The sequence below is a fragment of the Myotis nattereri genome, assembly GCF_964212035.1.
Source record: "Myotis nattereri genome assembly, chromosome: 9".
In the NCBI taxonomy this organism is placed as follows: Eukaryota; Metazoa; Chordata; class Mammalia; order Chiroptera; family Vespertilionidae; genus Myotis; species Myotis nattereri.
The window spans coordinates 16,995,333-17,009,633 of record NC_138084.1 but is presented as its reverse complement, the minus strand read 5'-3'; the positions used below and the strand labels follow the sequence as shown (position 1 = coordinate 17,009,633).

Here is a 14,301-nt window from a genome sequence, read left to right as displayed (position 1 = left end):
TGAACTTCTCTAAGCTTCACTTATATATAGTTTAATAAATGAGTTTAATAACAGTATCCTCCTCAAATATACACAGAGCATTAGTCTCTGGCACTCAATGCTTATTATTTCTAATCATTTTAATTATTACTGGCTGTCAGTTTTGAGAGTTCTAACCCTGTAAAATAATTCAGGGAAGGAAAAAAGGAGTTCTACGAAGCCTGGGACCAAAACAGGGATTCTCAATCCTTTAAAAATCTTTGTCCCTTTTTGACCAACATCTACTTCTCTGTATGTATTCTACATTATAGCCTACCAGCCAATAAGATTTTGTCTGGCTTTGCTTATTATAGGCTCCCACCCCCACCCCATACTCCAAATGTAAAACTACAGGATAATATTGACTATGGTTTTTCAATCTGCAAGTTTCCCATGGGGGTTTCTGATGTATACCCCAGGGGCAGGGAGGGAACCCACTTCATTACCCCTCCCCACCCCTACTTGAGATTCTCAGGGTCACTGCATTAGAAGGCAGCTGCCCACAGAAGTAACCAGAGGATTTCCCAGGGCTCTGAGTGAAAGGCCCAGAAGAGCAGGGACCTTAGACGGACCCTCCAATTTACCCCTATATGCTAGGTACTGGAACCCACTCATTCGTTGAGCAACTGGCCAAGTACTAAGTAAGTGTGAGGTGTTGGAAACTGAGATGAATGAAACACATTCTTGTCCTTGAAGAACTTGACCTGACAAGACAGACAAACATGTAAACAATTGACTATAGAGTGTCAACACTCGTAGAAGTGAGGACAGGCACAGAACAGCATGGAGGAGAGAATGGTAAATGCTACATAGACTGGGGGAGATTTCCTGGACAGTGTCATATCTGGGGAGGCACAGAAGCTGACCTGGTGGATTTAAGATGAGAGCATTTCAGCAGAGGGCATGCACATACTGCGGGCACAGAAGCTGGACTAGGGTCTGACTGTTGAATAATGTTTCCTCTTTTTTGGGATTCCCTATTGAGTAGCAGGACAGGTGGATCTACTGGACAGACTGGCAGACCAAGTCAATCCAGCGTGTTGACAAGTACTCAGGCCGGAACAAGGAGACAGTGTTGGCGAATGTGGAAGGACTCATGGATATCATTGTGGTTTCCCCTCAGCGGCAGACAGGTGGGCTCCTGGGTCCTAAGCCTACTTCCTTACCATCAGTGTAGGGGGGGATCCCCTCAAGGACTGTTCATGACCAAGACAATTAGAGCCACAGCAGAGCCTTTTGGTTCTTAGACCTTTTTAGTCCTCTGTGGTTATACCCCTCCTGGGAACGAGGTAGCCCTGCATTTCCTCCTTTTTGAGAAGTGTCAAACTGGGAGACTTAATCCTGTCCCAGGCCAGACATTCTGCTTTGCCCCTAGGAACCAATGCCTGTGGTGTGAACAATGGCGGCTGCACCCACCTCTGCTTTGCCAGAGCCTCAGACTTCGTGTGTGCCTGTCCTGATGAGCCCGACAGCCGGCCCTGCTCCCTTGGTAAGTTGGACCGAATGGCCCCTTGAAAGAGCAAAGCCCTTGGAAGGGTAGGGGATCAGCAGTCTCAGCTTTGCTTTCTGGGTGGGATCCCCTCAGAGTGTCTTAGAGAGGAGTGACTGGGAGTAATAAGTTTGTCTGGTAAATTGGCCCAAGCATTACTCTCTTTACCTGGCCTTTGTTTTTATGGTGTTTGTTTTTTAATCCTCACCCGAGGATATTTTTCCATTGATTTAGAGAGAGAGAGTGGAAGAGAGGGAAAGACAGAGAGAAACATCAATGTGTGAGAAACACATCAATTGGTTGCCTCCAGCATGACCAGGGCTGGGACTGGGGAGGAGCCTGCAACCAAAGTATGTGTCGTTGACCAGAATCGAGCCCTGGACCCTTCGGTCTGCAAGCCAACGCTCTATCCACTGAGCCAAACCAGCTAGGGCTTTCTTGTGTTTTGTTTTTTAAATATGTTTTATTGATTTCATAGACAGAGGAAGGGAGAGGGAGAGAGAGATAGAAACATCAATGATAAGAGAAACATAGCCCTAGCCGGTTTGGCTCAGTGGGTAGAGTGTTGGCCTGCAGATGGAAGGATCCAGGGTTCAATTCTGGTCAAAGGCACGTGCCTGGGTTGCGGGCTCGGACCAACGTGAAGGAGGCAGCTGATCAACGAATCCCTCTCATCATTGATGTTTCTCTCTCTTCTCCCTTCCTCTCTGAAATCAATAAAAATATTTTTTTAAAAAAAAGGAATTAGTATTAAACACACACACGCACACATACACACACACAGAAACATAGATCGGCTGCCTCCTCTTGCACGACCTACTGGGGATCAAGCCTGCAACCCACACATGTGCCCTGAACGGGAATAGAACTGGTGACCTTTTGGTTCATGGGTCAATGCTCAACCCTGCCGGGCTCTTCCTAGCCTTTTAAGTCAGCTAGCCCATTGATATTCCATATTGATATTGTAAATCAAATCCTTTTTTTTGTTGTTTTTAAAGTGGGGTGGTGGTGGTGGTGGGGGTGGTGGGAAATCAAATCCTTTTTAATTACAGTATTGAGAAGGGCCACTAATGAGTGTGCCCAAGATTACTGTAGCTAAAAGATTGCTTTGTCAAGTTCTCCTGATGTTGCCCTTGGTACACATGTAGAGATTTGGGGCACAGCGACCTATTCCAGTCTTCTTTTTCTCTCCAGTACCTGGCCTGGTGCCCCCAGCTCCCAGGGTTACCAGTATAAGTGAAAGGAATCCAGTGCTAACCAACACACTACCTACCACCTTGCGTTCTTCTACCACTCGGACCCGCACATCTCTGGAGGAGATGGGAGGAAGGTGGGTTCACATGTGATTGAGGGCCCTTTGATTCAAATCACCATCTCCTGCCAGCAGAAAATTATAATCCCAGCCATATTCTGGAAGATGGGAGGTAGATCACATCATTAGCCAACAGTCCCTGCTATTCGGGACAGCAGATGATATGTAGACCTATAGACTATTGCAGGTGATTTTAGGGCAATAAACTTTAGAGCAGTTTTATGGAGAAATCCCTCAGACAGTTCCCTTTCTTTCTGTAACATTTGCTCTTACATCACAGGTTTAGTATATGGTCTGATCCAACAGTTTATTTAGACACCGCTAAGCCACAGAGGTCTCTCTACTGCGGATTTATGACTTGGCACATGCCTGGGGATGCTATGGCCTTAGCTTATAATGCCTATAATGTTCAAACACCCAGGCATGCATGTGCACACACACGTATTGTTATTAAGTAAGCAAGCATACCCATGTACAGGTCTCCTGTGAAGTATAAAATACTAGAGGCCCAGTGCATGAATTCGTGCACCAGTGGGGTCCCCCAGCCTGGACTGTGGGATCGGGTCGAAACTGGCTCTCTGACATCCCCTGAGGGGTCCCGGATTGCGAGAGGGCGCAGGCCAGGCTGAGGCCGGACCCCAGCAGCAAGCTAACCTACTGGTTGGAGTGTCTGCTCCCTGGTGGTCAGTGCATGTCATAGTGAGTGGTTGAGTGGCCTTAGCATATCATTAGCATATTATGCTTTGATTGGTTGAACAGCCTATTGGCTAACTGGACACTTTGCATATTAGGCTTCTATTATATAGGATTGTATTTCATTAAACTGAAGGTGTGATCAATTTAAGACGCATCCTAATTTAAGAGATTAAACTAAAAAAACGACCAACTGCAACTGTGAGATGCCACGGATTGTAAGACACATCTCTATTTCAGTGATGTCAGAATATAGAAAATATACACATCTTAAAATTGATAAAATATGATCTTACTCAATTTAGAGAAATTATTTTTATTATTTATCTTTTCTTTATTTTTCAATTTAGAGAAATTCTTTTTTACAAAGTGTAATTTTTTATGTGCAGTTTATAAAAATAATCTGAAAATAAAGATAGAAATAAAGAAGAAATAAATACCCATATGTAATTACTCTTAATAGTTTTAAATTTGATATACATATATATTGCAAAATGATTACAATAAGTTTAGTTAGCATCCATCACCACACATAATTATAAATTTTTTTCTTATGTTGAGAACTTTTCCTTATCTACTCTCTTTGCAACTTTCAAATATGCAATACTGTGTTAACCACTAGAGGCCCGGTGCACAAGATTTGTGCACTGAAGGGGGGTCTCTCAGCCCGGCTGTGCCCTCTTACAGTCTGGGACCCCTGAGGGATGTCTGACTGCTGGCTTAGGCTGATCCCCGGCAGTCGGACATCCCTCTCAGACATCCCTCTCACAGTCTGGGGCTCTCGCAGTCCAGGACCTCTCACTCTTTACCACCCGCCTTCAGTGGAGCCCACCATGGCTGTGTGAGCCCAGCTTCTGGCTGAGCTGCACTCCTCCTGTGACAGCGCACTGACCACTGGGGGGCAGCTCCTGCATTGAGCATCTGCCCCCTGGTTGTCAGTGCGCATCATAGAGACCGGTGGTTCCACCATTGGGTCTATTTGCATATTAGGGTTTTATTATATAGGATAGTCGCCATGCTATATATCCCCAGGACTTATTTATCTTATAATTGGAAGTTTGTTCCTTTTGACCACCTTTACTCATTTTTCTCCTTCACTTCCCACCTCTGGCAATCACCAATCTATACTCTGTGTCTGAGTTTGATTTCTTTCTTTTATTTCACATATAAGTGATATCATACGATATTTGTCTTTCTCTATCTGACTTATTTCACTTAGCCTAATGCCCTCGAGTTCCATCCATATTGTCACAAATGGCAGGATTTCCTTCTTTTTTAATGGCTGGGTAGTATTCCTGTGTGTGTGTGTGTGTGTGTGTGTGTGTGTACATAAATAATCACATTTTCATTTGTTGATGGTCACTTAGCTGTTTCTATGTCTCGGCTGTTGTAAATAATGCTGCATTGAACATGGGGGTGCAGATACCTTTCAAGATAGTAATTTCATTTCCCACTCTTACTGTTTCCGACATTTTTCTATTAGAACAGTTTTTTCCCCCCATGTAATACATATCCATCTCTTTATTTTTAATATCAAATGTAGCTTAAAAGAAAATCAACACTTGATTTCAGTTCTGAAAACAGAAACATAATAATCCCAAATAAGAACTCTAGACTCATATCCCTAAAATTGTAAGATTTGCATATGATCAAATTCATTATACATGTCCCATTTTCTCTAATATATTTTATTGATTTTTTACAGAGAGGAAGGGAGAGGGATAGAGAGTTAGAAACATCGATGAGAGTCGATCAAATCCTTGACCGGAATCGAACCTGGGACGTTTCAGTCCTCGGGCCAACGCTCTATCCACTGAGCCAAACCGGTTAGGGCCCATTTACTTGTTTTAGAAGTGTTTATGTAGAAAAGCAAACATGCAGATATAAACGTGTACCTTTCTCACTAACTTTTAAGTACTATCAATCGTTATTAATCTCTGATTTTCTTTGGGTTTATTCAGATATTTTCTGTCAGTTCCATTTGAAGATTCAGTGCATCTTCGTTTCAGATGTCTTGCAAGCACTTTTTCTCTAGGCTTTCAGGAGATGCCTGTGATTGGCTGCTCACAATGTGCCACAGGAAGTTGCCCTTTTAGCATTCAAGTTAGTTACCTGAGCCCTCTCTCTGGATGTCTTGCATATTCCTTTGTGAAAGAATCAAGAGGCAGGGGAAAAAAATATTGTTATTTTCAGGTCTATTTAGACCTTGTGATAATCTTTAATCAGTTTTGCTTGACTGGTAGCTTCTTTCAACTCATCCTGGTCGTTTAATAAAGCCTCTATTGATGTACTGCGTATTCTTTCAGCAGCTTCCAGCTCATTTGAAACCTGCTTCCCCTTTTAAAGGAATCCTTTCAAAGGGGTACATATTTTTAAACACATTTACACATGATATAGCATCTTGAAGACTGTGACTCACATGGATTTCTCTGTATTTCCTGGTCCTGCCCTCTCTATACTTCTACCTCCCACCTGGTATAGCTCTTAAACCTGAAAGCCCCATTCACAGGACTCTCCACCCTTCCCTGGAGAAGGGCAAGATCTTTATCAAACACCAGTAGTCTTCACACTCGGTGTTCTGTGCCCCACAGATGCTCTGAAAAGGATGCCCAGCTGGGGCTCTGTGCACATTCCAACGAGGCCGTACCTGCTGCTCCAGGTAAGCTCCCAGTGCCCAACTGTTTTGAAGAAGATGTAAGGAACATCTGTCTTTACTGGCATCTTCCAGAACCTTCATGGGGACTCTTTGAGGTGGATGAACCCTTTTCTTAGACTAAATCCATAGAGAGAATAATCATAATAGCCACCACTTATGGAGTACCTTCCACATGCCAGGCATTTGTTAAGCCGTGTGTGTGTGTGTGTATTTGTATGTACACACACATTTAACCTCCACCAACCCTATGAGCAATTTATTATTTACATTTAACTGATGAGAAAACATAAGCTTAGAAGTTAAGCATCTTGCCCTTCATGACACAGCCAGTAAGTGGTGAAATTAGGATAAGTGATGCTGACGGAATGGTAGGTTTCTTCTCAGCCATCTACCCCTGTGGCCTCTCCTCTGAGAAGGAGGCCCCTAGCCATCCTCAGATGATATGGGGCCCAACACCTACAAAAGGAGCCCTTCACTGCCCCGCCCCTCATGCCCGCTAGAAGATTGTCAGTGGTCCCCCTACTGTCTCTCTGTCCTTCCTAGGGGAAGGACTTCATGCCAGCTATGTCATCGGCGGACTCCTCAGCGTTCTGCTGATTCTGGTGGTGATTGCAGCCTTGATGCTATACAGGTAACCTCAGTCTCTCTGCAGGGAGTACCACCTGCTTGTTGGTCCTCATTAGTGCATCTGGGATCTCCCAAAGCTCTGTAGTTTGATAAATCGACCTCTGACCCCTTCATTTCAAGGTTGGGTCCCTGGTCAGAGCAGTAGAAGGGAAAGGCAGAAATCTGAATTGTGACTCTTCTTCTGCAGCCACTGCCCAAGCCCTCGTTTTGTGACCACAGCAATCCTTGGGATTTTCTTTTATAAACTAGGATGCTGAGGGCACAACAGTTGCTACCCAAGGTCACACAGGAAGAGGTGAAGCTGGGACTGACTCTAGCATCTGCTTGTCCATGACCCCACAGTACTTCAAACCATTGAAGTTGAAGTGATTTTCTCTTCACACAAACACAGCCCTTTACTACAATATTGGATGATATATCATTGCTCAGTAGGGATCTTCCTAAGAAGATTGAGTGTGTCGTTATCAATTTATGATCTCTTTATGACCGTGTGTGTGTGTGTGTGTGTGTGTGTGTTACACACATATATGTATACGTATATATATCCCCCAAATGTTTTAAACACAGCTTGCAGCAAAAATGTCAGGATTTTGTGCTGCTGCCCCTTCTGACAACAACAGTTGCCATTTTATGAATATGTATAAATAGCACAACAACCTTGTAATACAGATATTATTATTCCTTACTTTACAGATGAGGGTCTGAGGTTCAGAAAGTTTAGATTATGTCCAGCTAGTAAGTAACAGAGGTGGGCTGAAACATCGATCTATCTTGACTCTAAAGCTTGGTGTATTGGTTGTCTAGTGCTGTATGACAAATTACCCCAAAACTTGGCAACTTAAAATGGCAACCATTTGTCATCTCACAGTTTCTGTGCATGCATCTGAAATCCGGATGCAGCTTAGCTGGGTGTCTCTGCTTTAAGGCCTCTTACAGGGCTGCAGTCCAGGTATTAGCCAGGGTTGCAGTCTTATCTCTGGGCTCGACTGGGGACGCATCGGCTTCCAAGAGCACTCCTATGGGTGTTGGCAGGGTTCTGTGCTTCACAAGCTGTTAGACTGAGGGTCTCAGTTCCTTGCTGGCTGTTAGCTGGAGACTCCCTCATCAGTTCCATGCCTTATAGGCCTTTTCAGAGGACAATTTACAACATGGCAGCTTGCTTCCCCCAGAACAAGAGTACGAGAGAGTGAGAAAGTAAAGGCAATGTAAGATGCAAGCCATACATTTCTTTGGAACCTAATCTAGTACCCATCACTTTTGCATTATCTGTTCATCAGAAGCGAGTCACCAGATTCAGCCCACACTCAAGGGGTAGGGATTCAGAAGGTGGGAGTACCAAGAGGCGGGATCACGGGGCCATCTTAGAGGCTGCCTACCACACTCGGGTTACAACTTCCCTGGAAGCACCCTCGTAAAGATCTGAACTAATTCCTCATCACCTTTCCTCCTAAAGACACAAAAAGTCCAAGTTAACTGATCCTGGAATGGGGAACCTAACCTACAGCAACCCCTCCTACCGAACTTCCACTCAGGAAGTGAAAATTGAAGCAATCCCGAAACCAGCCATGTACAATCAACTGTGCTATAAGAAAGAGGTAAAAATTAGAATTTCTATTGGAGGGGTATTTTGTGTGGTGGTGGAGGCGGGTGGGTTATTTTCCAATTGCCTGAATAAATCAGTGAGGAATGTTGGGTAGTCCCACCTACCACTTGGGAACTTATAGTGAACAAAAGAACTGAATGGGATTTGAGTTTCTAGATCTAGAACCAGGGTGGGGAATGTCCGGCCCGTGGGCTGTATAAGGTCTGGCCCTACCAAGGCATTAGGGTTGAGTTAATTGAATGTTTGACCAAATATAGCAGCCTAATTTTTCAAGTTGATAATTTTGTATGGCCTGCGAGCGATGTTGTAAATATCCAAATGGCTCTTGGCAGAAAAAAGGTTCCCACCCCCGATCTAGAATCATAGATCTGTTGGATTTCTGAAGGACCCTAGTGAGAGCACGGTTAGAAAACTGACCCGGAAGGTTTAGGAATGAAAGCATAGGAGTGTGCACAGGAGATGTTTTGCTAGGTTCATAGCTTCTTCCCCTCCTGGAGTTGTCACTCCCCTGCAGTGAGGCTGTGTTCCCCAGAAGCAATCCCAAAACTCCTAGACAGCACCCACAAAAACCTAGGGGTTCCTGGACTCTTCCTTTTCTAACCTCTGATCCAAACTGTTGACACATGTGGCTGGGAATAGCCGGTGTTTTGCTCTTCTTCCCCGGAGTCTTAAGGGATTTCTCTAGAATTCGGATGGTCTATGTGCTTTTGTTCTTTTAACTCCTTTGTTGCTCCAGTAAAAAATTATTTGCTGGATGTTTAGGCTGGATGAAAATAGTCCCATTTCCACTAGGGAACTATAGCCTGAGGTTTCAGAGTTATCTAGTCTGATAAGACCCTTGTTTTTCTAAACTCCTGTAACCCTTCATCAAAAGTTATCCCTTATGAGTCCCTCATCAGTCTACTTTCTTGGTCTGTCTAGCAGTCAAAACCTGCCTTCATCCCTATAGGGCTCCCATGCATAATGAATACACTTTACATAATAATTAGGTACTTTCTGGATCCCTGAATTCCCCTACTTAAAAAGCTTCCACTGTAAGCCAAACAGACCCTGCAGGAGAGCATGCAGTCCTAGGGACAGAAGACTCCTCCTCAACTAACGTCTTTGAGAGAAAGACTCAAAGATTCTTGGGTCCCTGGAGTGTCTGATACCCCAAAGAACAACCCCAATAAAGGCCAGAGGTTATACATTTAAATCACGTGACCTCTTTCTTCTGTTGTATGCTTTTTCCTCAGCAGCTTTTTCATCCCTCTGATAGTCTCTCACCCTTTCTCTTCTGATTTCCTCTTGATTTCAGGTACCTGTGTGTTTGCAGAGGGAGTGGTGTCCCCCAAATTTGCTAGTGCCATGCCCCCCACCTCTCTCTAACTCACCCCGCCCGCGTGTCTCTGTGATGAAGACCGGGTGGCCTGCATTTTATCCGGCACTAATTTCAGCTTGGAGGGTGTGCCGCGTGACTGGGCATGTGTGTGCGTGCATGGGGGCTCATGCGCCATGTGTCTCTCTGCTTCCTCCAGGGAGTTGTCACCCCCCAGAGGGTAGGGACCATTTTGTATTGTGTAATCATCCAAGTATCCTGCTTAATGTAAGAGCTCAGTAAATATCTGTGGGGTTGAATTGTTACTAAAATAGAGCAGCAGATGCAGGGCTCTTGGCAGGCACACTGTCCCAGGGATGGAACCCAAGCCATGGCCCATTTTCTCCTGGCACAGGCAGCATATTGGTTGGTATCCCCCAGAAACCAGGAGTAAGGCTACCCTTTGAGGAACCCATAAAGGGAGAAGTCTGAGTCGAACTAAGACTGTCCTTGGAGTCATCTCGGGTTGCAGAGCCAGAAGAACCTCCTACAAAAGCTTTTAAGTTACAGGACCCCAGTGGACTGACACTTAGAATCCAAATAAGAGGATTTTTTAGATTCCTCCAGTCTTACGTCCCAAAACTTTCCCCCTTAACAAAATTAGAAAGAATTAAGAACAAAATAGCACAAAAATAGCTTAAAACCCTGAGTAAATGCACATTTAAATGTTTTTGTCAATTGCTTCTGATCAGGTGTATCCGCATTGTGTCCCACTAATAAATCACAATAACAATGTAATATAATAGCTAACGTGATTTAGTGCATCTTCCGTGTCAGGCACCTACTAACTGCATTCCATGTATCGCCTGCCTTAACCCTCACACTAATTGGTTCTGAGGTATGGGCACTGTTATTCTCCCACACTGCAGATGTGGAGACTGAGTTTTAGAGATGCTAAGTAATTTGCCAAAGTAACATAGCCCGTGAGCGTCTGATGCAGGACTGGAAGCCATGGTTCTCCCTCATCCCTGTGTGCTAACTCTAACAATCTTCATACTCCTCTCCTTTTAGGCTAAGCCTCATCTATTTGCTCTGACCAAGTTTTCCCATTTATTTGTGGGATCTTTGTGCTCTTATGCCCACTCTTACCCCATCCACTTCCTTTTTCAGTTCACCATGAGATCCTTTATAGAGAGCCAACCAACTGATCATGTCTCCCCGATCTCCACCCTAGGGTGGACCTGACCATAACTACACCAAGGAGAAGATCAAGATTGTAGAGGGAATCTGCCTCCTGTCTAGGGACGATGCTGAGTGGGATGACCTGAAGCAGCTGCGCAGCTCACGGGGGGGCCTTCTTCGTGACCACGTTTGCATGAAGACAGACACAGTGTCCATCCAGGCCAGCTCTGGCTCCCTGGATGACACGGAGACGGAGCAGCTGTTGCAGGAAGAGCAGTCCGAGTGCAGCAGTGTCCATACCGCAGCCACTCCTGAAAGACGGGGCTCTCTGCCAGACACAGGCTGGAAACACAAACGCAAGCTCTCCTCCGAGAGCCAGGTCTAAGTGCCCATGTACCCCTCCCTCCCTGCCTGCTCCTTCTCTTTATGGGCATCCAGTCCTTGTGCTCACTTATACAACAGGCCCCCTTCCTGTGTGCTTGTCCCGCTCCTCCTCATCCCACCCCATATCTGCTCCCGAGCCCTGCACAGGAGCTGCTTCTGTCTGAGTCCATAACTACACAAGAAATGATGGCGCAAGAAATGATGGCACATCCAAGAATTTAGACCTGGAACTTACCATGAACCTCGCTTCTTGCACTCCGTCCTGAGCCTCCCCAAAACGAGGCTCAGTAATGATTCCTCATCACTACAGGCTCCACCTCCCCTTCCTCTGGTGCCCTCAATGCCTGCCCATAAGAGCTGATGATCTAAGACTGCACTCTCCCCCATCAGAGCTGGCCTGACCGCTTCTCTGAGAGAACTGGCCCACCAAGGGCTGAGCAGGGGATCATGGCTAAATAGAGAGATGAAGGATAAAGCCTGAGAGGAGGAGGAGGAGTCAGCCCAGCTGGTATGGGCATCTGGGAAACCTCTAGCCATAAGTGCATTGGTAATACGAAAAAGCTTTTAGGGGTGGTTGGGCCTGGGGGTTCTGTCCATTGCTGGCAATGGATATTATTCTCAGTCTAAGAGTTGCTGTGTTTCAATTGGTGAGATCTGGGCGTGACACAAGCTATTCTTCCTCCTGGTAGAAAGCAGAGAGCCTTTCTACCTTCAGATGACTGGGGGCCCCAGCGTGGCAGCTGGCTAATATGAATTCCCTCCTGGTACCACCACTGGCCAGTACCTCCCTGAGTCTTTGGCTCTAAGCAACCAGGTTGTGAACCAATGGCTTGAGTGAATGTGGGTCCAGGAGGGCTGACTCTGCAGAATCTAAGAACCACTGCCTAGACCAAACATAGCATATCACCCTTAATGTTCTGCCAATCTCTCCCTCCTCATTCTTTGGGATTTTGAGCACAGAAATCCAAAACAACCTTGCAAAGAAGGGCCAGAATTGTTCATAAATGGTCAGGAAGAGCAATTGGGTTAGAGACTTGGGGCCGCCAGGGCCTAAAGGAAGTATCCATGAGATTGAACTTCCTGTGTTCTCTCTTAGGTGCTCAGGGATCTAAGTAGACAGAGAGCCTGTGGCTATGGGTGGTGAAGTTTCCATTCCAACTCTCTTCCCAGCTGAGTGACTTACTTTCCAGGCTGAGATGCCACCTCATGGTTCATGCTTATTCATACAAAGAGCATGTGTCTCATGTCCGTATCCAGGGAGTGAGACTTTTTTTTCCGTCCTAAATTTTCTACCTAGTTCGTTTTCTCCCCCCTCCCCCTCTCTCTCCTCCCCTCCCTCCCTAATTGACTTTTTCTGACCTAGCCTGTGGTGAGCAGGGCTAAATAAAAATTACAAGGACTAAAAAGGTAGAGAGAACCACTGATGAAGCCCTCTCAACCCAGGGCAAATCCAGACCCCTTCCACCCAGGAATTAGAAATGACATCGAGGACAAGGGCTGAGAATGGAGGGGAGGGCTTCTAGAGGAAGTTTCCTGATTTGAAACATCTCCTGTGGTTATTGGTATTGAGAAGCCAGCTGTCAAATGCGAGTGAAAAAGGAAAGTAAGAGCAAACCTTTCCTGGTCAGTTCTATGCCTGCTTAAAACAGGTGCCAAGCCCTTGGCCCTGCTCTCAGCAGGCGGCCCTAGGTCTAGGCCTACACAGGGCAGTCAAACCAGGCCAAGAAGGCTTTTCCAGTGCACAGCGATGGCAAGGCAAGATGCCCCTTCCAGGAGGAAAGGGGGATATTTCAGGCTTGATGGGGAAGTAAAAGAAGGAGCACTTTGGGTCCTCAGACTCGCAGTTGGGGACGGATGAACGGGGGAAGGATCTTATTGCACTTGGGCTGTTCAGAATGTAGAAAGGACATATTTGAAGAAATATCTATTTGAGCACTGATTTACTATGTAAAAAGCAAAATTTCTCTGTCCTAAACTAATGGAAGTGATTGTCCCGCGCTCATGTGTAATGGTTTTAACGTTACTCACTGGAGAGATTGGACTTTCTGGAGTTATTTAACCACTATGTTCAGTATTTTAGGACTTTATGGTAATTTAATATAAATTTAGCTTTTCTTAATCACCTTGCCTGGCTTGGAGTCATGACTCATAACTGCACCTGCTGTCTGGCAGACCCATGCCAGGGAAACCTGCTTGCAGATATCATCGCGAAGTCCTTCGGGGATCTGGGGATGGTGAAGAGCAATCAAGGGTGTTAAGTTCCTGCCTGGAAGTTCAGCTCATCTTGAGAAAACAGGCCAAGACCAGGCTTCATTGGCTTCTGAAACCCTTATTTCCTGTGGAGGAAGGATAGCAGATAGGCTTCATCATAAGTACCAACTCTGATGGGTTGGTCATGGCTGCCTGAGGTCCTGTCCAGGCTCAGTGGGCAAAGTGTCATGATCTTCAGTGACATATCATTCAGGTACTGGAAAAAAGTGTCATGGCATATATACCATGTATCTTCTATTTCAGTTCTAGGTCTATGAGAACTTCAGTGTCACAGAACTTGACTTTGCCTGGCAGTGATGGTCACTGGCAAGACTATCTGATGTAAGGAAAGTGCTGGAATGGGAACAAGGGGAGCGAATTCCAGTCCCAGATCCACCACTAGCTCTATTTGATCTTAGTCAAGTTTCATAGTTACTCTGATAAAAAATCACACAAACACTAAGATTCCATTTATTTTTAGTTTTTGATTTTTAGAGTGAGAGGAAGGGAGAGGGATAAAGAGATGGAAACATTGCCCTAACCAGTTTGGCTCAGTGGATAGAGCATCAGCCTGCGGACTGAAGGGTACCAGGTTCGATTCCGGTCAAGGGCATGTACCTTGGTTGCGGGCACATCCCCAGTAAGGAGTGTGCAGGAGGCAGCTGATCAATGTTTCTAACTCTCTATCCCTCTCCTTCCTCTCTGTAAAAAAATCAATAAAATATACTTTTAAAAAAAGAAAGAGAAAAACATCAATAACAGAGGAACATCATCGAACGGCTGCCTCCTG

The 14,301-nt window shown here is 45.4% G+C and overlaps 1 protein-coding gene across 1 annotated transcript in view; it reads left to right on the top strand.

The window, feature by feature from the left end:
- Positions 1-13,382, top strand: part of LRP4 (LDL receptor related protein 4) — a 51,475-nt gene extending 38,093 nt beyond the window's left edge. The window contains exons 32-38 of the mRNA XM_081099683.1: positions 1,007-1,151; positions 1,394-1,507; positions 2,702-2,837; positions 6,104-6,171; positions 6,712-6,799; positions 8,249-8,390; positions 10,930-13,382. Of these exons, the coding sequence (XP_080955809.1) occupies positions 1,007-1,151; positions 1,394-1,507; positions 2,702-2,837; positions 6,104-6,171; positions 6,712-6,799; positions 8,249-8,390; positions 10,930-11,262 (1,026 nt within the window). The 3' untranslated portion in view covers positions 11,263-13,382. The remainder of the gene's footprint in view (positions 1-1,006; positions 1,152-1,393; positions 1,508-2,701; positions 2,838-6,103; positions 6,172-6,711; positions 6,800-8,248; positions 8,391-10,929) is intronic.
- The last annotated feature ends 919 nt before the right edge of the window (positions 13,383-14,301 follow it).